Genomic DNA, 24,967 nt, shown 5'->3' on the forward strand with positions numbered 1-24,967 from the left:
GCCAAATACCAAGCGATGTTTAGGGCGTTTCATTCAGATGGCGCGACACGTGAGTCGCCACTTTCAACGCGCCCCCACCTCCTTCCTCGCTCTTGTTCAGTGTCATGGCCGCTCTTGCTGCGTTTCTTCGGACGAGACGAGTACGTTTTCCTTCTTTCGTAACTGATTGAGCTAAGCGGCACGTATTCTGGAGACCAACCGAGCGAGATTCGACTTCCCAAGGAGAGCTCACCGCCAGGAAAAGGAGAGCTTGAGGGAGGATTGAGGCGAGGAGTCCGGTCCAGCGAGCAGGGCCCTTCCGATATTCTCATTTGGGACGCCATATTGGAAGATCGACATTGATCGTGGTAGTACAAGGGGCTCTGCAAGGTTAATTCTCGTCTTAAGATCTGAAATTGCTTTCATTCTTGTGGCTCTGGTTTATATTCTAGCCCTAGAATTGATCTCGTAGACAAAAGCAGAGGCCCCCCTCTCTTTTCTTTTTTTTCTTTTCTTTTCTTACTTTGATTTCAATCAGTAATCCAGACTCCTTAATTCCGCCCTGTAAGATCTGGTTAATTCTCGTCTTGAGATCTTGGAATTGCTCTCATTCTTGTGGGTCTGGTTTATATTCTAGCCCTAATGTAATTTTAATATATGCATTACAATTTTACACTGTCAAATAATAAATAATATCGTTTGATAATAATAACAACAGTATAGATAATAGTAACAATTTTATTACTTGACTTATTTTATTCTATTTTTGACAACTCGTATATACATTAATTGTGGCTAAGGTCTATACTATGTCATAGTGTAGATCTTAGCTACATTTCTGGCAAGTCAGTCCAAAGTATGCGGCTTTGTTCTCTATCCTTTTTATCTGTAGCAATTTTATTTCTTTTTATTTTTTAATTATTTTTTATGTATTATCTCTTATGTATCAGGTTTCTGAAGAAGACTAAGTATATAAAGTCGAAACGTAAAACGTTAATTGTATTTAAAATTTGTTTAATTAAACGAGATTTTGTTTTTAAATTTAAATTGATGATCTTTTTATAACTCGAGAAAATCAGCCAGCCTTCCATCCTATAAGTTTATTTTGTACTGTTAGTTTAATTAATTTAGTTATATTTTTTTCCATTAACATTCCATTTGTTATAGTGATTGTGCAGTAGAAAATCTGAAAAAATAAATGTTTTTAAAGAGTAAAGATAGTATATATTTTGAAATCTATGTATTTTATGTAAACATAACATTTAAATTTATTTGCAGTTTATTTTAGAACATGCCAAAAAACACCGTTTCATAAGCTTTCTAAGAAAGTTAAAAGGCAGAAAGTGAATGTTGAAGTTGTAGAAAAACTCAATTCAACAGATTCTTTAATTGAATTCGATTAGTCGCATATTCAGCAAGCACATGCTTCCGTTAAAAGCCAAAGTTCCGTAATACCAGATTTTCTTCATAATCAAAAAGAATCTGAACTTTCTCATTATTCTTAACTTTTTCATCATTCTGAACTTTCTCACCATTCTGAATTTTCTAATAATTCTGATCATTTTGAGTACTCTGAACACTTTGATTTCGAAAATAACGATAATTATAGAGATATATTTAACATTAACAGACACACCGGCAACAATAACGAGGCTCATTCAGATGACAACGATGATAATTCTGAAAACTGCGAGAATAGTGATGAGAATAAAAAATATTCGAAATGTTTCGTGAAAATAAGAGTTATAAAGAAAAGTTATAAGAGTATAAAGAGTTATACTCTTATAGTCTTAAAGAAGAGTTATAAGAGTATAAAGAATATGTAATATTATGTAATAAAATGTTTCATTCTACTTGCCGTTTGAATCTGATTAAGGCAAAATTGTAATATTAGTTTGAAATAGAAACAATTTAAAACAATTTAAAATACAAGGGAAATGCTTTAGTTTTATAACTATTATATTCTTGCAATATTAAAAATTTTACATATTCTTTCTTTGATTAAAATATTTCTCAAAATAATCTTGGAACTGTTGATGAAATATCGTGTATTTTTTTATCTGTAAAAGTTTAAAGTTTTGTTTGAATAGTTTAAAAGTTTTGTTTAAACGGTTTAAAAGTTTTGTTTGAACAGTTTTTTTCTGCTGTATATTAATTTCTATTACATCAAACACTACAAAATTCACTTCGGTTGCTTGTACCTAAATGATGTATATTATTCTTTTGTTATTTCTTTCTGACAACAGTACTGCATTATTCCATCGTAATCGACGAACTATGCACATTGTGAACATTTGTTTATTTCAATTTTGCATTCTTGCAAATAATAAATCGTGTTTCAAGTTTGAACTAGTTGTTTAAATATGCACGGTAGTTATTATTGTATGATTAAAGAAAGGAAAGTTAGTAGTATTAGGCTTATAAGAATATTGTTTTAGATGCATTTTCATAGAAATTATACTCGTGTTTTCAGTAAGATTCTATAAATCCTTCTTATACCGGCCAATGCATTATCTGCGCACGGAGTATGTGTTCCAGGCATTATATAAGATTCTCGAGTGTTTACAAATATTGTATGTGCTGTTGACAAAGTTATATGTTTGCATATGTCAGTAAATTCACATTGTATAACATTTACTGTAATTAATATATAATTAATTACTTTATTGCCACCGTTAGATTTTATAAATGTCTTATAATGTTTTATAAATATAAAGATTTCTTTTAACATATGTAACATATGTATAAAATAATTTATTGTAAATCAATAACAAATTATATGCTTTTTTATAATTTAATGCTTTTAATTTTTCCTAAAAAAAAAAAAATATTAGTATTTATTAATGGCTACGTAACAAGGCTTGCTGCAATTTGGCGTCAAGCTGTGTCATCAAGATTTGCTCGGTATTTGGTGTCAATTTGGCGTCAAGTTCTTTCGTCAAGGTTTGCTCGCAATTTGGCACAAATTTGCTGTCGAGCTTTTGTTGGCAAGCCTTGTTCACAATATGGCGCAAATTTGCCGTTGAACTTTTGCTGCCCTGTTTTGCTCGATATTTGGCGTCAATTTGGTGTCAAGTCATGTACACAAGCTTTGCTAGCAAAACACAAGCGTATTGCAGACACAGATCGCACCGAATTTGTCGACAAGTTTTGCGCGTATTTGGTGTCAATTTGGTTACAATTTGCTGACAAATTGTTTACTGGGTATATCGCCCAAGCGTCGCGTACTTAGAGAGAATAGAGTGATATGCTGTACGAAATGTCTCTTTTATAAGAGACAATTAAAGAATCTTTTCGAAAAAAAAAATATATATACGCGAAGGTAGCAGTGTGGTCTTGTGATAAAGCGCCAGACTCGTAACCCCCGAGGAACCGGGTTCGAGTCCACCTGATCACAGGAATTTTTATATAGGCTCCTGGTCCCCCTGAGCCGAGAACTCTGAAGCGACGGTGGCGACGTACCGTCGCGGTAGAAATAAGAACTCTCTCCTCTCACTCTCTCCAATGGAGAATTCTGTCCTTTGTGACATGTTGACAACCTATTTTGCGTTGCGTTAAATTTCTTTATTATTTGCTCTGTATTTGTGCTATAACGTTTAACGTATTCGTGAAACTCGTAAAATTTAACGTATGGTAAGATTTGCAAGAAATACATATGCGGAAGGAACATTCTCCACTCCTTTCGATAGTCGTCAAACGGCTTGTTTTTCCGTATGTTTAGGCTTCGTTTTATGGCTGTTTGTTTATTGTCGAGGGAAAAGGATAGTATCCGTTAAATTTTAGAAGTGTGCTGAAACGATCTGTAGTGATTTTTTATTGAAATGTCTTTTTATTTCGGAAAATACCGTAACATAAAATAGGGTAATTTCTCGTCTCGATAGCAAGAAATTCAATATGGCCGCGGTGACTAGGGGAGACCGGGGCTAAAAAGTCTACGGGGTAAATACGTCTAATCAAATATCTCGGAACCTGTATATTGTGCGAACTCGCTATTAACATTGTAAACGCTGCTTATGGTACCCATGTGACCAACAAAGTTTCGGCAGGTTATCTGCCGTGTTATGATTTTTACGAGGGCAAACGTGTTTTCGGAAGGTGAAAGTGAAATTTTCTGCGCGTGGAAATTTTGTAATATCTGCAATAATATTTGCTCTCCAAATCTCGAGGTACGTGATTATAAAGAGTAATGCATGCTGAACACGAATCCAGTGTAGTTTTTTCATTATCGTTGATGTCTAATATTTCATGGGCGATCAAACCTGAAACTTGTGTTTGGGGCTAATCAGTCTACAAGCACCCGGGGCTAATCGGGCTAATCGCATCACTGTGGCGCGTCGGGCGCACGACTTCAGCTCACGGCGATTTCAGGTTAGGTTTCCCTCGAGCGTGATTCTGTCTTCCCTTGCACGTGCGTCAGTTTGTGTAAGAGGGAAATGGTACGCACGTATCGTCGCAAAACGGGTGTTTTGGCCGACCGAAAAGATGGCGGACCGTTGTTTTCGAGATCGCTCGCGCTCACGGCACGTCGGCGAGGTACGGCGAGGCACGGCACGGCTCTGAGATCCCGCGATTTCCGTGCGAGAGTTGACATGCCGCGCGCGCGGTAGATCGTCCCGACTCCCGACCGCGGTAAATTGTCGTTGTTGGTCGTTGTGTCAGTGACAGTCGCGCGTGCGACCGCATCGTCCAGCGTTCGCCGCATCGTCTCGGCGTCATTGTCGCCGCCGTTGTAGTGGTGGTGGTGTCGGTGGTGGTCATCGTCGTCGTCGTCGTCGTCGTCGTCGTCGTCGTCGTCGTCGTCGTCGTCGTCGTCGTCGTCGTCGTCGTCGTGGTCGTGGCCGTTGTCGTCGTGGTGGTCGTGGCCGTCGTCGTCGTGGTGGTCGTGGCCGTCGTCGTCGTGGTGGTCGTGGCCGTCGTCGTCGTCGTCGTCGGCGCGTCGAGGAATCGGCACGAGGACGCCGTCGAGTTGGTAAAATGGTCGCGCTCCACCGCGAGCTTTTCTAACCCCCCTGTCGCTATTTATCGCTCCCCCGCGAGAAACGCGGCTTGGTTAGGTTGCTCGAGGGTCCGCGCTGATCCTATGGCACCGGAACGCCGTCACGCGTGTTCCCCGTGGTTGCCCGCGTTGACAATGTGACGTGCCGTTGGGGAGTTTACGATTTGGTTAACCTCTGTATTCACGTGCCTAAATTGTTTTATGGAATAGGTAAAAATTATTTTTTAATAATGTTTCGCATAAAAATTTTAAATAAATTTTTATATTTTTCTCTTAAAAAACAATTATTAAAATGTATCCTATTATTTTTCAGGATTAGATGTACGTATATGTATTGAAAATGCAGTGTGACCGATTAGCCCCGGGGGGGGGACCGATTAGCCCCGGCATTTTTGAGATTTCAATTTTTCCACCGTTGTCGTTTTTGCTCTATACCGGTTAAACAAAGCGACGTAGATAAAAATTTCCTTAATAAATTTTGTAGCTAAAGGTTCACTCTTTACAGTGGTATACCACATTTAACTAAAATTATTTATTTTGTTGATAAAAATCGGCACCGAAAAAAACCAGACTGTTTAGCCCCGGTCTCCCCTACCCCAGTGAGAAATGATTGATCGACTAGACGTCGAATCGACGTCGATGAAAGACATCGATCGAGCACATCGATTCGATGTGATTTTGTCCCTGAAATCGATGTGTTTTCGATATCGATGGAATTTCGATGAAATTTCGATCTGCATATATTTTGAACCCATAGCAAATACGCGTGTATTCAGACATCATTGTGACATTTAGACTCATTACATAGTTTACTTTGTCATCTTCGAAAAGAGGTCGAATCGACGTCGAATCGAATGTAGTGCACCCTCTCCCCTCATTTTCCTTTTTCCTTCCCTCCTGATAACATCAATAAACAGAACAACCGGCCATGTATGTGAATAAAATATGATAAAATACCTTTGGAATTCAGTCGAATTATAATCTTCGTGGCATCATTGCCTGCTTGAATCAAGAGGATTGTGTACAGAAAATCAATTTTGAGATTAACATCAATTTTAATGATCACATAAAGAACATTTTTAACGACTACAATTGAAAATATGCATACATTTATACATTTGACTATAATGAGATCAATGAAACTAACTGAAATGACCACAGAGAAAACATGTTAAAAATAAAAAATGTATACAAGAGCTCTTAAAAATTAGTAGAGTAAACAAAAATGATAAAAATTGACAAACCAGTTTTGGTTTATACAAGAAAACCTATAGGAAAAAAGGAATCAAATTTCTGTACGAAGCATGCATATCTATTTGAATATTTTATAAGAAATGCCATAATGAACAGAAAAAAAAAAATATTTTTCACTTTTAATTTTAATGAACCGTGATAAACATAGGCAAACACTAAATTTAAAACAAATATAAGTACTAATTTACAATCTTGTTTTAAAAAAATATTTTAGCTCTAATCCATAAGCTGTGACCACAGTCAAATGTAAGGAGAATCGACTGTGATTGATTACAATTTACAGCTTAGAGCTAAAATATTTTCTTAAAGCAAGATTGTAGACTAGCATTAAGGCTTCAGAAATTTAAATGATTGCATCTAATGTCAGAATAAATCTACTGTGGTAATGAGATGACAGACAGTTTGACTCATAGGAATAACATGCTAAGTACCTCACAGCATAAATTTCTAAAGTATTTCAAAATAACTATACTGTATCTGAACAAATAAAACTTTTGTTACAATAAATCTTCTCAAACAAATAAAATAACTGAACATATTACAATAAAACTTCATTAAATCTTCTCAAAAATTCAATACAACCTCTGACTATGTTGCAATAACTAAATAAAAGGAATAAAATAATATATATAGGTTTTAGTACGAAAAGAGATATATTCCAGTAAACACAATGTTACATGTAATGTAAATGATAGTTGTAATTTCCTACTCAACAATGTAACTATTATATAACATAAGTGTTACATTACATTGTTACATGTTAAGTTATATTGTTGAATAGGAAATTTTAACTAATATGTACTTTACATGTAACGTTGTGTTTACTAGGGGTGCACTCGGGGAGACGCTATTAACGCTATAAACGCAAACGCTATGAACTTCGTTCGAGGAGCCAATAGCGCGATAGCGATAGCGCGCTTCCCGAACGCAGCCTAAGTGCCAATAGCATTTCGTGCCTCACCTCGAAAATAATAGCGAAAATAGCGCGAGTGATGACGTCACGCTGCCTTTACAGTGACGTCATCATCGTATATTACAGCGCCACAAAGCGTCTCCTCGAACAGTTTTGGACGATAATTGTGCTAATAGCGTGCTCCCCGAATGCACCCTAAGATGTCATCCTACGCATATTTTAGACAGCAACATTATTAAATTATAGTAGCTGCATGTTTGGTTGAAGAAGTACTCTCTTCACTATTACTGCTATAGTTCTGCCTCAATCCTCTTTCTCTCCTGGTACTTTTCTTCTGACTAGGACATGGCTGCTGACTAGAAGTGCTACCTTCTTGATCTCTCCATTTGGCATCTTTGAGCCAAACTTGTACTCCTTTTTTACACGCTGAGAAGTCTGTATCATCTATTTTTAAACTGACAGCACCTGAATAAGGCAAAAGCACAGATTGTATAAAGCTGTACACTAATTTATGTTTGTTCAAACTACAAAACAAATGCAAAGGAAAATTATTACTCTTTTTAAACATTATATTGTTTTATGTAAAAGTAAATCTATGTCCATAGTTAAAATGAAAAACTCCTATACCCAGTTAAATATTAGTCAGAAAATGAACTCCAACTTTCACTTCCATGAAAAGTAAAAGCAAATAGGTAAAATTGGACAATTAAAACAATTCAACACTTTACATTTCTTTATTGACAGAAAACCTACATTTTCATATCAGGGCTTATTAAACAAATAAAAAAACACTACTTCTGGATAAACTAAATACTAGAACATAGAATTTACAGTACATTATAGTTCAGAAACTTTTAAATCAAATGCATTTATTGAACTAAGTCCTCAATTAGGTACAAAATGAAACATTGAGCAATGATGCATTGGAATCAATACTTGCTTTAACATGAATTTTAACATGTACTGAAAAGATCAATCTATTGAGAGATGTGAAACACATGTTTCACTAGAAGTAAATAACATTCTCACCTTTGAGGGCAGTCCACAATAACAGGTTGTCGCAATTCAAGAAACGCCTCTCGATTTTGAACAGCTGTAGCAGCCCTGCGTCTAAAAGTTTTTCTGCACTGATAAACACAAACAGTTTATAGTACATAATCAGAACACCTCACGAAAATAATTTAAAATGAAATCCACGGGCTAATATATTACAAAAGCTCCTGTTAAATAATAAGTACATGTATCAAATTAATCTATCAGCTTCAAAGGAGGCTAGGCTGACAGGTTTCGTCCGTAAATCGCTAATGAAATTGATAATAAAATAAACAATACAAGTTGAAAAGTCCACAAAAAGATTACTAGTGAACAAGAGACATTCCTACTCAAAAGCCGGCCACCAACACAATCCCTAACCTCAACATTATGCCATGAACAGTAATAAACTACCTACATGAATATTTTAAATAATATTCATGTAGGTAGTGAAATAATTTAGCACGAGATATGCTTGAATTTGACCTTGTAACAAAAAATACTTGAACGATCGCGAAGTAGCATCAGGTATTTTACCTCTGAGGCTGAACTTCCACAGACATATACTTCTGTATTGCTTTCAAGACAAAATGTAAATATTTCTAAATGCAAGACCATGATCGAGAATAACTTACTGGTAATAGTTGAGCCATGGCAGTAAAACATTAAAAGTAGCATCCAAACATAACCAAACACAGGCCTCAAGAAGCAACAGGTCAATCAACGCCGGTGGAATGATTCCAATATGATTACCGTAAAGTCTGTAAATCAAATTCATGATACAAACACGAATATTTAAAAGAAAATATAAGTAAGAATAAGGATAAATTAAAGTCTTGAATTGATATAACTGTAAAATCTTGTACCGCGTGCTCATGCTCCCGCGGATGATCTACGGCGCTCGCGATCGGGCGAGTCGAGAGATCAATTACACTGTAAATGTCTAAATTGTCTGATTTATTATTGCAAGCACAAATCACGAGATCGAGTCCCGAACAGCACCAGGAATATTACGAATAAATTATGAGATTAAGATGGCGAACACGTGCGAACCACGAAGGTACCGAGATAGCGAATCTGAGTACAGCGATCCGGGGCCCGGCGGCGTAGCGAATATGTATGTACATATATATAAGTAGGGCGGGAGTTACTTACCAAATTCAAACGACTGTCGGCTGATCCAAAAAGAGTTTACATCTTCAGTCGAAAAACGTAATAGTAACATGTTTCGTACATGTTTATTTCAACTCACTGATTAATTTAATCACAATTTGCGAGCATTTCGAATTCTCACATTTAATGATATTGCATCGATGTCGAATCGATGTCGAATCGACATGTTAGTATTTGTATGTATTTTTAAAGTGAAAACGCAAAGTAAATGAGAAATTCCGAGACATATTATTGAAATTAGGTATTTCCTCATGTCTAAACAATTGATCGAAAACACATCGAAATTTAGTTGAAATCGATCGTCGATGACCACTCGATCCCTTCGAGCTCGAATCGACGTCGATTCGAACAACCATTTCTCACTGGGTACCCAGGAGCCTTAAATGTAAAATTGGTCGTCAAGCTTGGGGAGCTTGGGAGTTTTGGGTCAATAATACTGCTACCACTAGCTGCAATATTTGTAGTGATATTATTATAAGGTGATGCTGGAGCCGTCTGTATAACCGACAAAATTACCATTTTCTATGTTATCGACCTATTTCTGTCCTTGTATAGACAAGGATATAGACAAGGATAGCACCTAACCTTGCATCTTCCACTGGTTTAAGTAATATCTTTTTTTTAGGCTTCAAATCTTACTTCTAATTGCACGATATTATTCCTGACAGTTTTTTGTAGAGGGCTGCATCACTATTTTCTATAGAAAAACTGCAGAATTTTTGTATAAAGCAAATATTGTCGTCAGGTGAAAACAATATTTATAAAAATAAAATTTTTTTTAGTTTATCAGAAAAAAATCATGTACAGCCCTCTACATTTTTGTGCGTATACTTTAATCGTGTAAAAGGATTTTCCATTCTGTTCAGCCAATTCAAAGATATTGCTCAGACCGATTATGCCTTGTCGCTGTCACTCCAGGATCCCCTTAATTCCACAAAGGAAGGATTAAATAGAATCCTGAAAAAAAATATATATTTATCCTTAATTTCGCGAGCGCGAATTGCTTCCCTCGTATTTCTCTCTTGTCCACATTGTCATCCTCTAACAGTGGATCTGCTTCATTCGGGAGATTATCGGTGTAAGACATTATTACCTATATACGTTACCATTTGAATAATTATACTATGACAATACACACGTCCGAATACGTTCACGGCCTCGATGAGACTCAACGCGTGATATCAAATACCGTTCATTCGGTACTGTCGATTCTTGCGTTCTCCCTTTAATTGGCTCTGTTCGTCGGCCAGCGCGCATCGATCGCGATCTCTCTAACAATAAGTGTAATAAAAACTATCTATCGAGCATATTGGCCTAGTTTACATCGATCACTTGATACGCGTATTAAATAGTAAATAATTAGTAAATTAGTTTGTTTATTGGCTGGATCAGCTCAAATATATTACTTAATACGCGTATCAAGAAATCGATGTAAACTAGGCTACTGACTCTTTATCATTTAAAATAATCCACTGCCCAACATATGTGTGTGTGTGTGTGTGTGTGTGTGTGTGTTTGCGCGTGCACAAGGGGGGGAGGTTGAGCTAAATATAATTGTAAGAAAGACAGCGGTCAATATTGATCGAGTACGTAACGTTGAAAAAAAAATTTTTTCTTAGAAATATTGAAAGATTTTAACCATGTAATTGAAGTAAAAAAAAATGATCTCTGTAAAAAAGGTATCTAACTATAAAATGTATATTAGGAAATGGTATCAAAAGTAGGAAGTAAATTTATAACAATTATTTTAAATTACTTGTTATTTCTCTTCTAAACATTTACACATATATGTTTTCATTGAATTTTTCATTGTTATTTTTTTATTAAACATATATTAACTGTTATATAATTATACATTATTATTTATTTATTATAAATATATTATATATACTCATAACCTTATTCAAACTTATATTGTTATTTCGAATTTATAACATAAATTCTTACTGATGTACTTTATTAATTTTTGTAAAGTAATCGGTCATCTGAGGTGATTTCTAATCTCATTGTCAGTAAGTTTTAATAAACCTGATGTGCTATAAACGTACAGGTTCTAAATGTTTTTTATTATGCGCGTTAAATCTCGGAACACCGTCGAATAAAAGGTAGGTATGTATTCTCGATCGAAGAAATTACCATGACGTGAGCTTCATTTTTCGATAGTGGGGAGTAAAAATCAGGTAAGACTTCCGTATCCGACCCGGCCCGATTTTGATGAAATTTGTCCGGCACGTAGCACTTATAAAGTGTAATCGAATGCTACAGGTGCGAAAACGTCTAGTTTTTAAGATATTCAAATCTTAATTAATCCGACTAAATCAACAATTTTTAAGTTTTCCATATAAACAAAGATTAAAATTTTTAAACATTTTGCTGAAATGTTTTATTTTATTAATATCCCTGGTGGAAAAATATCTCAGACTTTTTCATATTATTAATCAGAATTTCGATAAAAATTTTTAGATTTTCTCAGAATACTAAAAATTTTTCAGATTTTTTATACGATTTGGAACGTTTTTCAGAAAAACTCAAATAAAATAAGAATAAAATACTTTCCGGTAATATATCTTTGTAGAAATCTAAATAAATATGAAAAGATCTGTGCAATTTATCAGAAATTTTCATACTGTTACGTCCAACCCCGGGATTAGAATAAGAAAATCTGGGAAGCAAAGGAAAGGCTAACCAGAGAGGGGTCGGGGTAAGGAAGAACCCAACTAGAAGCTGAAGAATATTGCTCGCAGGTACACGCTCTGAGGCGCGTGGCGCGAGCCAAACGCACTTTCGATGGCTCAGGAAGGGTCAACGTCCGTAGGGACGGTAGGACGCCTTCCGTGAGCGGTGCGATCGTCGGTCCTTTTTTAAGTCAGGGAATTTAATCCCTTTAACTTAGGATCGGACCTCGTGCGATTTCGAGAGGTGGAAAGGGTTTGAGAGCGAGGTCTTATTTAAAATGAAGAAACATTGAGTTTAGCTTAGAAATAAATAGAACATTTATTACAAATTAACATAGAATTTACTAGTGACATTGAGTAAAGAGAATCAGGCAATCGTACAAATAATAAATAAATCCAGATGAAGGGTAAATGTATGAAATGTAGGTGTAACATGTGTGTGTACTTCTCGCGAGTGTTACAAGAGTGCGGGGGTGATCGGGCAGGATTTTGGAAGGGAGACCTATTTGGAAATGGACATCCTGCGCGGTATTATTACATCGAGATCGGCGTTGAATTACATAATGGTTTAATTAAGTGTGCATGTGGTGTATATGTGTATTTGAAACTATAAATTAAGTCGCGATTAAAAATAAAATATAAAGAGATGTTCGCGGGGTGAAAACAGAGAGACAAGAATTTATACATGGAAAATAAGGATAACGCCATTGAAATAAGGTTATTTAAGGTTTTAGGACGTTTGATTTTATTGAAACCAGCCTGTTCCGTCGATTCCTTTCGCCCTGGCGAAAATGAGAAGTTTCATAAACGTTTGTTTGACGTTTACGTGAGCATTTGCGGAAGTTCGTTGAGAGTTTAGAAACGGTCAGTTGAGAGTTTGTAGAGCGGAAATTGCAACACTGCAGCGTTTGAACGGCGTTTTGTATATAGCGTTTTTGAGAGTTTGCACAGTGTTTACATGAGCGTTTGCGGAAGTTCGTTGAGAGTTTAGAAACGGTCAGTAGAGAGTTCGTAGAGCAGAAATTGCAACGCTGCAGCGTTTGAAAGGCGTTTGTATATAGCGTTTTTGAGAGTTTGCACAGCGTTTACATGACGTTAATGACGTATGACGTTTGCTGAGAGTTCTTTAAAACATTTAGTGCCCATCTACAATAGGTGTTTTAAGCCCTAAGCCTTAAGAAATTGTTCAATCACAGTTGAATTTGAGGAGAATAATTGACTGTGATTAGTCAATTTCTTAGGGCTTAGGGCTTAAAACACCTATTGTAGACGGGCACTTAGAAATCCTCTGTTAAGCGTTTAATAAGTCGAAAGCGTTTGCTTTCATCATTGGAAACTGCGTGCAGCTTCTATTAATTGAGCTTAACGGGCGTTTACTCTTGTCGTTAGAAGAAACGGCGTAAAGAGCGTTAAATGTTAAAATCTGGCTTTTCGTTCGCCTCGCAGGGGGTCTGCTTATATACGTGGCTGGATGTATTTTAAATGCGAGAAAGATGCGCCGCCTAGCGGCATTGTTAGAAGAACGTTTGCTGAACGGAGGGAAAACGCTTGTGTTACGGAGTCGGGAAAAGCGTTTCTTGGGCGTCTCCAAGCCGTTTGCGTTAACGCTTACAGAACGCGTTAACTCCGGGAAGAGTTTTCTTTTCTGTATAAGCGTTCGAGTTCCCTGGAAACCTCTAGCAGGGAGATAGGGTTTGGAACGCGAAGAGCACCGCAGTTGCGGCGGTGTCCGGATCTTCCCCTCGGACCTTGAAAATCCAGGAGAGGGCCACGTGGAGGTGTCGCGCCGGTTCGTACCCATATCCGCAGCAGGTCTCCAAGGTAAAGAGCCTCTAGTCGATAGACTAATGTAGGTAAGGGAAGTCGGCAAATTGGATCCGTAACTTCGGAATAAGGATTGGCTCTGAGGAGCGGGGCGTGTCGGGCTTGGTCGGGAAGCGGGTTTGGCTGACGTGCCGGGCCTGGGCGAGGTGAACCGATCGGCATTCTCGCGCCGGTCCCGGGGATCCGAGCTTGGTCCCGTGCCTTGGCCTCCCGCAGATCTTCCTTGCTGCGAGGCTTCCGTGGCGGCGCGAGCCGTCGTGGTCGTCCTCTTCGGCCGCCATTCAACGCTCAGCTCAGAACTGGCACTAACGTCAGCGTTCTGGAAGCGTTTAAAACCCAACGGCATTGTGTAAGCGTTCTTATAAAGTTTGAAAGCGTATAAACTCTCAAAAAACCCTCATTGAACGGTTGTCAACGCTTTATAAATCTTCTTAATTTTCGCCAGGGCGTGTTTCGCGGCGTTTCGCGACTTCTTGCGGGTGGGACCGCCCGAATCCACTACAAGTTAGCGGATTGTTAAATATTAAAGTCCGCTAACTACGGGGAAGTCACCTCGGGTTTTGGAGATTAAAGAAATCAAAAGAATACCCTGAGTCCACTGACGAGTCAGCTAACCCGAACTAATACACGCAGAAAATTTTTCTCGAATAATGTAGAATACTCATAATAAAATTTACTAGATTTGCTCGGCACCGGTAGGATATACGCGTATTCAACCGGAAATTAATATATGACAATAGAAAAGTAATAGTTTGATCAGATACATCTTGTAACCTAAAGGTAAATAAGTTTGCCATACTAACAAGGAAATATGAGAAAAGTAAAAAAAGTCCAAAAAGTCCCATACTAATATGTGTATATTCGACGTTGTAGCTTGAATTGCCAACTTCACAGATGTCTTGGATTGCGTGTTGTTTCTTAAGACAGTATAGGAAAAATATAATCCAGGGTGGTACCTAATGTGAACTGCATAGAAATATTCGTTGCGTATCTGGCAATAGTCTATGTTCTTCATAGAAATGCGATAGTAAACACGATCGTGGACGACGGAAGGCGCGCGGCGCGAGCGGCAACGCGGGCTCGCGCGGCGAGAGGGTTCGGCTCGCGCCCGCTACGCGGCGCATCACCGGTATATTCTCGCGTGATTAAAATTCAACATCGACCTCTATATCTAGGGCAGCTCGGCAGGGTTTCTACAGCGTTCTCAAGTTCGCTCGTGGCGGACAGCTGACCGCCACAGCCTATAACAGCAACTTATGTTTTTGCAAGACTGCAACAGACGTCTCGTTTTTTGTCCATCAGCCATATTGGGGATAAAATATATTATAATCGGATTTTCTGTACGTGCATTCTACATGTAGTAAAACGCGCTCTAAAGTCCCATACTTTGTGGAAATATTTACTTCTGCGTATAGTTTTATTCTTTGCTCTCTAAAATTTCCTATACTTTCTTGAAATCTTTTGCATATTATGACTATATCCTAGAAGTGCAAGATTAGTATGGTATTTACTTTGTTCGTGTATAGGGGAGACCGGGGCCTAACCGTCGCCGGGGTTGAACCGTCAAATCAAATATCTCGGAATCTGTATATTGTGCGAACTCGCTATTAACATTGTAAACGCTGCTTATGGTACCCATTTGACCAACGGAGTTTCGGCAAGTTACCTGCCGTGTTATGATTTTTACGAGAGCAAACGTGTTTTCGGAAGGTGAAAGTTACATTTTCTGCGCGTGGAAATTTTGTAATATCTGCAATAATATTTGCTCTCCAAATCTCGAGGTACGTGATTATAAAAAGTAATGCATGCTGAACACGAATCCAGTGTAGTTTTTTCATTATCGTTGATGTCTAATATTTCGTGGGCGATCAAACCTGAAACTTGTGTTTGGGGTTAATCCGTCAGTAAGCAGTCCGGGTGCATTTCCAAGGCATTTCCGGGCATTTCCAGGCTCACTGCATATGGAATATGGATGAGACGGGAATTACAACCGTTCAGACACCGAATAGAGTCATCGGACGTCGAGGAGTGAAACAAGTCGGGCGAGTAACTTCTGCGGAAAGAGGAACCCTCGTAACTATTTTTTAATAACGTTTCGCATAAAAATTTTAAATAAATTTTTATATTTTTCTCTTAAAAAACAATTATTAAGAAGTATCCTATTATTTTTCAGGATTAGATGTACGTATATGTATTGAAAACGCAGTGTGACGGTTAAACCCCGGCATTTTTGAGATTTCAATTTTTCCACCGTTGTCGTTTTTGTTCTATACCGGTTAAACAAAGCGACGTAGATAAAAATTTCCTATATAAATTTTGTAGCTAAAGGTTCACTCTTTAGAGTGGTATACCACATTTAACTAAAATTATTTATTTTCTTGTTAAAAATCGGCACCGAAAAAAAACTGACGGTTAGGCCCCGGTCTCCCCTACTTATATATTCGAGAAAAATTTTCTGCGTGTAGAGAAGGAGTATTCCAAGTCCACCGATAAATCGGTTAATCCGGAATAAGGAAAGGAATACCCCGAGTCCACCGACGAGTCAGCTAACCTGAAATAATAGAGATTATTCAGAGTCCACCGATAAATCGGCTAATCCGGGACAACGAAAGGATACCTCGAGTCCACCGACGAGTCAGCTAACCCGAAATAATAGAGATTATTCCGAATCCACCGATAAATCGGCTAATCCGGGACAACGAAAGGGATACCCCGAGTCCACCGATAAATAATAATGATAATAAGATTTACTACTTGTTGATGTGTTACGTTCAATCTGGCTGGATCTTTTTGGGCCCTGTGGATAGGCTCTCGTCGATACTCAATGAGTTTAGGTTCGCGCACAGAATTTAACTTAACTCAAGATCGGGTTTGAATGTGATACTATTCGTAAAATGGAAGAGAAGGGAAGTAAATTGAACTGAAGAAATGAACCGGAAGGAAGAGATTTTTATCTAAGAGATGAACCGGGGTGAAGAGATGAACTGTCTGAAGAGGAGCTGAACTAAGAGAGGGAATCCCGTGATGTCGCGATTTATATAGGAAGATTTAAGGAATGGAAGGGATGGATTTCGTTGAGGGAGGTGTTTCGTTTTGGGAATTTCTGGTTGGCGGGATGTTTCTAATTTTTGTTTAGAGGATTTCTTATTGGGCGAGATGTTTCTCACCCAAGAGGTAGATTCTTAAGTTTTCGCCTATCCTAGAAAGCTAGAGACGGTTATCGATTTTTCCGGTTTTCCATTGGTGAGTCCCCTCGTAAGGCCCCCACTGTCTTATTAGGGGTGTAACCCATCGCTTCTTCCAGTGACTCATTTGTTTTCGACTATCGCCGATTTCTCTTTTATTAGAGTTCTGGGTTCTTAGTTTATCTTGCCATCCTATTTTCAGCACCGACAGACAAATGCATTCCATCTAATCTTAATTGCAGTTTTATTGCAAACAGAAACTTCCGCCACGTGCTCTTACAAGATTTCCAACAACACGTTTTAGACCTCGTTTCTGTTTGTCGGAACATTGCGCGGGCAATTTTGAGCTAGTCGCGCGATGCAATAAAGATTTTAAGCAAACTCCGTCTGGGATTAAGGTCCTTTTGGAGCGCCATGTCGCCGTGTTTTATAGTTATGGGCCGACAAGGTTGATGAGAATCTGGTCACGTATCCCCCGTCTGTCAGTATTTCGTCATCTGGAAGGTTGCTTTTAGTTGCCCAAGCAAATAGGTAGTTTGATCATAAAAAAGGAATGTGAGGAGATCAAAGCTCACTCGCCGATCGATAACCGTCCGTGCTCAGTTTATTTATCCTTACCTTAAGGGATATCTTAAGCGCTTAATAGGAAAATCACGCAAAAAAGGGAAATCGTGGAGTTCGCAGGACGTAACAATACATCCCTTACAGAAATTTAATACTGTAAGTGATTATTTGGCTAGTGATTAATTACTTCTTTTGAGTATTAAAAGTACTGTTTTTAATGATTTTAATACTCAAAATAAGTAATTAATTACTAGCTAAATAATCACTTACAGTATTAAATTTCTATAAGGGATACGGATAGGGGGAAGTGGGGATCATTGATACGATTTTTTTCAAGAGTTAAATAAATAACTTTGCAGATAGATTAAGATAAATGTAATAGGTTAAATTTAAAGGCTTGTCCTTCTACTTACGTGTTTTGATTGCCTTTTTGCTGTAGGTTAATAATAAGAAATGTTATAACATTTTTTGTAAAAAATGAAATTCGTATCAATGTGCCTCATATGCGGGGTACAATGATACGAGCATGGGGCACTGATTCTCAATGATCTATATTAATATTATTCAGAAATAAATTGGATTATTATTAAAACAAGCTATGTTTATTGTATATAGATTCGAGATATAGAGATATTTATTTATACGGAATTAACAATTTTACGGCATCTTCATCAATATAGACCCTTCGGTCTTTTTTTGGTACGTTCTTACCATTTTTGTCTAAAATAAAATAAAAATATCTTACTTAATACTATAAACTACATAGATACATATTGATATGTATCAAAGTGCTCCACGAGTCAGTGTACGAATCTGCCCCACAGCGTCATACATAATAAAATTATATTCTCAGCCGAAAATAATACAAAGTCATGTCAATATTTTCGACAAATTAGTAAGAGATATACTGTTTCTTACTTTTGACGAAATATTTATTTAGTATTAATCAGATTAATGTGAAAAATCACGCTTCAAAGACTTTTGAAAATATTTACCTGAGAGTACGCAAAACACGTTTATACCTGTCATTCATCAAGTGGCTACTGCTCGCGTACGAAATTTGGTTAGGTTATTCGTGTATCATAACCACGGTCTTACATACAGGTCTGGAGACTACCGCTAATTCTAGTGGTGGGGGCATGGTCGCTTATCGAGGATGCATTTAGTTTCTAGCATAGCCACTACTCGTCGCTGTCATCGAAGTCCGCAGATGAACGTAACCCGAAAACTCGTATAGCTGAAGCTAGCAGCGGGCGCTAACAGCGAAACGTCTCGCGGAAGGGACACGTTCAAATGTCATGTGGGTTCCTCGGGGGGTACGAACGTATCGTAGGCTAATTATTAACGGCCGCACTGACAATGCCGGAGATTTCTGTTTCGGATCCTCGGAGTCGCAACTGGTTCAAATAAAATCACGCGGTGGTCTGATTCACGCAAATCTCCATTTCTTTAATCTGATCCGTCATATTGAAGCGTCGTTTGCAAAATATTGCTCTCGTGCTGACGTCTTCGATGTAACTCTCGATGAAGTACTTGAATCTTACACCTTCACGTTTCCCTGTAAAGAACATGCATCTGAAATCCTGTCCTATGCAATAGTTTACTATATACGACTAAGAATGAGGCAAAACGCTCACCAGGAAAATTTAAAACTGAAAAAAAAATTTGTTGTTAAGAAAAAATTGTCCAAATTGACTAATGAATAAGGTGCTTACGTAAGCGAAACGTTAAGCACCTTATTCATTAGTCAATTATATGACAGTCATATATTGCTACGCAATATTACGTGCTTTGACCCTAACTCAATAATATCATCGTTTCTTACCTTGCGATACTTTCTTGCATGCAGCCAAACACTGTCCATTTCAACTTCGGAATACCTGTGAAAAATAAAATAAAATGGCAAAAATTGAAGGATTGATTTATATTTTCTCTCGTATCTACTTGATTTTAAAAACTAAAATATCTGCAAGAATTTAAAAAAAATAAAATAAAAGGAGATAAAATGAAAGAGTTGATTTTTATTCGTTATACTTACCTTGAATTGACAACCTGGAATACCCACAAAAATAAAAGAAAAAGGATAAAAATAAACTTATAAAAAGATATTTTTATTTGTTCTTAATTTTCAGAATAAAAACTCGTATTTATTTTATATATACATATTTCATTAATTTATAGTCTTAAATTATATTTAAAGCATTATTATTTATCACATTGCTTTGTGAAAAGATTAAAAAAAAAACTTAAAAGCACGGAGATTCGAACCCGTAATGTCGAGACTACGAAGTAGACACAAAACCACTCCGCCAAATTTCATATGACAGATATCCCCCCCGGCCTCCGGCGTCCCTCGCCACCGCGCGAACATCGATCGCAACGACTCTAGTGGCTATTAGATGACATAAAAACAACTTCACTAAGCGACCTACCCCCACCACTGAAGTTTCCAGACCTGTATGTAAGACCGTGATCATAACGCCATATATGCATGAATACGTGACCTTCTTAGATGTTTCTCATGCAGAGATATGATGACTGTATCAATGTTCCCGCTGTATCAATGATCCCCACTTCCCCCTACTGAAATATTTCGAAAATCTTCATCCAATTATTTCTGAATGTATCTGAAAAATTTTATATATTTTTTTAGAATTTTTTATAAGTCCCAATTCTTGCAAAATTTCTGAGAAAATATGAGAAATATGAGAAAATATGAGAAATTTTTTCACCAGGAATATTAGAAAATTGTACGTACTACGTACTGTGTTGACAAAATATCATTAAGTATCAAGAAAAAAATACAACAAATTAAAGAAGCCCATTTTCTTACATTTTTCGCGTGTAAGCACAAGCAGTGTGGGGTGGGCCACGCTTCGCGTGGAAAGTTGAAAACCCATGTAAAACTGTACAATGCTTTTGTAACTTTGTCATATAAGTAAATTTTCAATATTATAGAATGTATTTGTTTCTATTTTTAAAAATATATTTTTGTTTTATCAATCCTGGTAAGGTTTATGGTAGTTTTTCTTATCCCTGCAACAAATTTTGTTTTTTTGGTATTCAATAATATTTTTGCCAAATAAAATACTTGCTACTTTGCTAAAAAATACCCAAGGAGCGCCAATGCGCGTATAATTTGGTACCAGAAGACTGCGGATGGGTGATAATCAACTTTCAAATACCATTCCGATGGTTCGATGGACCTCAGATACCATCTAGTGTTAAAGACGTTGTTATTGATCAAGAACAGTCTGAAGGTACAAATCTTTGCACACGCTTTCAATCTCATATTTGTTAATAGTCATTTTTAATTTTTAATGTCGTTTTTCAGCAGATATCAACGAAATCGAATCTGAGGATGATATCGATTGCGAAAGCGAAGAAGATATGCAGTACGATGAATCCGATGCAAACAGCGAAATAGAATAAGTCTACAATTTTTTATAGTATTTTTTTCAACAAATTGATAGACGGCGATACGAGTCAGGCGCGGTACGTGGTGCGCAAGTAAAGAAATTAATAGTTACAGAAGTAACGAATTACAATGTATATATATATATATATATACATATGTTTCAACTTAATAAACTGCGCGCCGATTATTTGTCGGACTTGAAACACAGCTAATGTTGGAAAATTAATACCCTTCCCTCCCCGGAATTAAATCTACACGATTTAATTATTTAAATTTGTTGACATTTTCACGAGTCTAATGATATATTTGAATAGTATTTTTTTGTTAATAAAAAAATTATTCTAATGTTAAACATATTTTTTAGCATTTATTATATATATATAATATAGAAATTGTTATCTTATTGTCGACATAATATAATTAACAAAATAACATATCGTAGTAACGCATCGTACGGAACTAACTCATTAAGAAGCGCGATCGAAACCGCGCTCTTCATCACAGTCTGCCTCGATGTTGTCTTCAGTTTTTTCGTCTGCCATTTAGCACATAGCTTCGTTAACAGTTTAATAATTATTACCAATAATTTTTAATCATGAAGCTTATCATTTTTTTTTCACAAAAGTTAACGCCGCTTTGTTGCAGTCTGCCGGCGCTTTCTCTTCCACGAAATCGTCTGCCAATAATTTTCCGCGTTTCGTAGCAACAAATACTTAACATTTCTATAATTTTTATCCCTGAGCTTTATCATTTTTTCCTTGTAAAATTTGTCATTTTTGACCGTCCGCCCCCGCCTTAATCTTCCTAAGCGCGCAGGCAGACTGGTCACTCAGTGTCCGGGAGTGCTAATGGAACCTCTCTAGCTATAAATATTTCATGTACCTTATACCTTGCATTTTTATGTAGCCAGCTCTCCGTCTAAAAGATCGCTACGGGCAACTAACGGTATATTTTTTTATTTATATTAAGTATTTTACTGATACTGGCATTTGCCGTGCATGAACGAAAAACCCGGCCCGATTCACACACGCTACGAAATATATCTTTAATATAATTAATAAAAGAAGGTTTATACAATTAGAAATCACTTAAATAACAAAGAGCTATAAGAGCCGTGACAGGATGTTTGTTTCGATAATAATATTTTTGTGTGAATTTTTATATTCCAACTCAGAGTGAACATTTAAATCCACATACTTACTGTTTCGGCAAAACTAAACTGTGTTTCAGACCGAAAAATTTTCGGCGAGCAGTTCACTGGTTGTTAATTGATTAAGTCTCACGTTCTCAAAACGGACTTGAAGCATTATATGCATAGAGAATAAAGTAAATTAATAAATAATGTTTAATTCCTTGAGATTAGAGATATAATTGATCGTAATTTATTTGTGCAATAAATGTCATCAAACTCATCAATGCTTTCTAATTCCAAATTGGCTGCATAATTATAATAGAATTATATCCGCTTAAAGTTTGTGCGTGACGGTTATAGATTAAAATCTCGGAAGCTATGTTACTTTATCTTGCAGCATTATTTTATATATCTTTAATTAATTTTTTGAAGCCTCATATTGTTAATTGACGGACATTTTCGCCGCAGACTCGTGTAATCGTGGAGTTTCCGTTCCATTAATCGAATGTAATATCTGCACTCTTCTGGGTGTCTTATTCCCTAGATGATGATATGGGACGGTCACCCTCTTGTTGTCTATGAACAATAGTTCAGTTTGTCTATAATTCGCTCGATAAGCGTGCCGCTTCTGTCATAATCTCGACTTCTTAGACATGCGCCTCGTGATTGCGTAGCTTCTGTCCCGTGAACCGGAATGTCCGATATCTGTACAGACGAGCGTACTGTAAACGCAAGAATTGAAAGAAACTAAGAAATTAATAATTTGAAGTCGGAAGAAAAAAAGAAAAAATATATAAAATCCCTTTGTTTGAGAAAATAAATCTGATTGATAATAAACAATTTTAATGATTAATAAAAATCAACAGAAACTTAAAATATACTTCATTCACTTGAGTTCACATTTTCATTCCGGATATCTGCACGTTGGATCTCTCGCCAGTTACACGCTGCGTTTTATCTCTGGCTGCGGTCTTCGACATATCGCTCTTTAATCTCTTTTTGATTGGTTCTTGCGGATACTTGGTCACTCGATTTACGATACCGCTCCTTGCCGGTGCCCTCGATCTGCCACGGAAGTTGAGGCCGAAGAATTTCTCGGGTGTGAGCTGGTGACGTGTTGTTGCTTTTCAACAGATTCTTAAAGACAACTCGTCTCCCTCGTTCCACTTCGAGAAGATCCTCCTGCGTTCTCAGATTTGCCGTCGAGTGTCGGTTGCCGCTCAACGATTTGCTGTTGAGATTCAACCGCGCAGCTGACTTTTGACACAGCTCGTTCTTCGAGGTTGGACGTAAAGTTCGAAATCACGGGAAACGTGAAGAGGGATGGGAAACGGATCGACGCGGGCGAATCGCGGGATAGATCCTGGTGCCTGGCGTGTCTGGACGAGCTACTCGTGACTCGCGGTACCAAATGCCGAAGTTCCGTCTGCGCTTCTCGATCTCGTCGAGGCGCACCAGGATATCGTCGACATTATCCTCAGCCATCTCGGATCTCGATAACGCACTGATTACATCTTGAATTTACTATTTTTCTTTCATTGTTACTTATTAATTTTTCTTAAAAATTTAGTTGCCCTATAAAATCGAAGTGAATGATCTTCGATGTGAAGATCACTCACATTTTGACATTTAAGCGATGCGACGTTATTTGCAAGCAAGACGCATCGCTGATTAATAATTTATGCTGTTTCCAGCAGTTAGGAGAGAATATAACTGGAGAAACTTATACTTTTCAAAATGATAGATAATAAAATTACTTGACGTTAAGATTTAATAACAATTTTTGTGAAGTAATGTTACTAATGTAATATTATTATTATATTAGATTATTATTACTATTAAGTATTAAATATTACCAAAGTATTGAATATTTTAGCAAACTGTTTTCCTTTTAAAAAGTAGCTGATATGGATACGCATGTTGCAAACGGAGTAATTTCCAATTCGTATCACTGGTCATCTGAGAACGCAGAAATTAGCATCGATAATATCGTCGCTGCTGTGGCCAAATTAAATTTCAGGATCTTGATTACGAGAAGAAATAGTCTCATTCAAAAATAAAAACATAATCTCTTCAGTTGTGACGCATAACTCGTTAAGGTATGATTAACGAGGAATTAAGAAATATTTCTCAGCAATAATTTTTTTGTAAATAAATAGGTGTAAATCTATATCTTTAATACTTGGAATATGTTGTAAGTACTAAATATATATAAATATAAAGTAGATTTTTCCTTAACGCAACCAAACTTGTCAAAAATCAATCTTTACATGTACTGTATACATTCTACGCTGTAGAATTTACATTTGAAATAATTGGAGCAAATTAACTTAAATTGTGAACTATATAATATTTACTGATTAATATTTCACGCATGAAGAAACATTTCATGTCCCAGTTTAATACCAGCGGGAGTTAATCACTCGACGGAAAACGGAGAAAATCGAACGGGTGCACGGTACGAGCCGCGAAGAAATTTTAAGGGGGACGATTCGCCAAGCGGCACTGATTTATCCGCTCGTTTATCATTCGCGAAACGTGCGCGGGAAGTAGAAGCAGCGAACGAGGCGGCCGTATTTAAAGAGGATTACCCGCGTGACGATAAATCAATCGAAGATGATGAACGCCCAAATAGATCGCGCGTTCTGAACCGTCGGGAAGTATCGAAAGTCCATTTCGGACGCCGAAAAATCGGGAAAGAAACCGACGAGAGACCGAGAAACGTAAGAGACGCTGGGTGATGCGAAACTTTACGTGTTGTAAATGAGAGGCCGACGAAGCTTACGAGCATCAAACGAAGTCGTTAGCGAGACGGGCTGTAG

The 24,967-nt window shown here is 37.2% G+C and overlaps 1 protein-coding gene, 1 long non-coding RNA gene and 1 pseudogene across 3 annotated transcripts; all 3 read right to left on the reverse strand.

Annotated features, from left to right (window-relative positions):
* Positions 1-1,032: 1,032 nt before the first annotated feature.
* On the reverse strand, positions 1,033-5,556 carry LOC139781061 (uncharacterized). The gene is made up of 2 exons (XR_011720408.1): positions 2,831-5,556; positions 1,033-1,165 (listed from the first exon to the last, which is right to left on the reverse strand). It is a non-coding gene; the product is annotated as an uncharacterized lncRNA (long non-coding RNA).
* A 454-nt stretch (positions 5,557-6,010) lies between these two features.
* Positions 6,011-9,267, reverse strand: LOC139781063 (uncharacterized). 2 transcript variants are annotated; one of them, XM_071719876.1, is made up of 4 exons: positions 9,041-9,267; positions 8,810-8,935; positions 8,172-8,269; positions 6,011-7,607 (listed from the first exon to the last, which is right to left on the reverse strand). In XM_071719876.1, the coding sequence occupies exons 1-4, from the start codon at positions 9,049-9,051 to the stop codon at positions 7,378-7,380; spliced, it is 465 nt and encodes a 154-aa protein (XP_071575977.1). In that variant the 5' UTR covers positions 9,052-9,267; the 3' UTR covers positions 6,011-7,377. The 2 variants fall into 2 exon arrangements, with proteins under 2 accessions (XP_071575977.1, XP_071575976.1); XM_071719875.1 differs by lacking the exon at positions 9,041-9,267 and having other exon boundaries at positions 8,810-8,992.
* Positions 9,268-22,587: 13,320 nt separating this feature from the next.
* LOC139781049 (uncharacterized) lies at positions 22,588-23,630 on the reverse strand (annotated as a pseudogene).
* Positions 23,631-24,967: the final 1,337 nt, after the last annotated feature.

This window comes from Temnothorax nylanderi, unplaced genomic scaffold, assembly GCF_030848795.1.
Source record: "Temnothorax nylanderi isolate EJ_2023f unplaced genomic scaffold, tnyl_v1.0 TNYL_tig0313_pilon, whole genome shotgun sequence".
NCBI lineage: Eukaryota > Metazoa > Arthropoda > Insecta > Hymenoptera > Formicidae > Temnothorax > Temnothorax nylanderi.

What these genes read in the sequence shown, in the direction of transcription:
- LOC139781063 (XM_071719875.1), bottom strand. Translation starts at nt 8,952, where the DNA reads ATGAATTTGATTTACAGACTTTACGGTAATCATATTGGAATCATTCCA. An exon ending in CCATGGCTCAACTATTACCA is followed by an intron (nt 8,270 to 8,809) that starts GTAAGTTATTCT and finishes TGTGTTTATCAG; the next exon opens with TGCAGAAAAACTTTTAGACG. An exon ending in ATTGTGGACTGCCCTCAAAG is followed by an intron (nt 7,608 to 8,171) that starts GTGAGAATGTTA and finishes TGCCTTATTCAG; the next exon opens with GTGCTGTCAGTTTAAAAATA.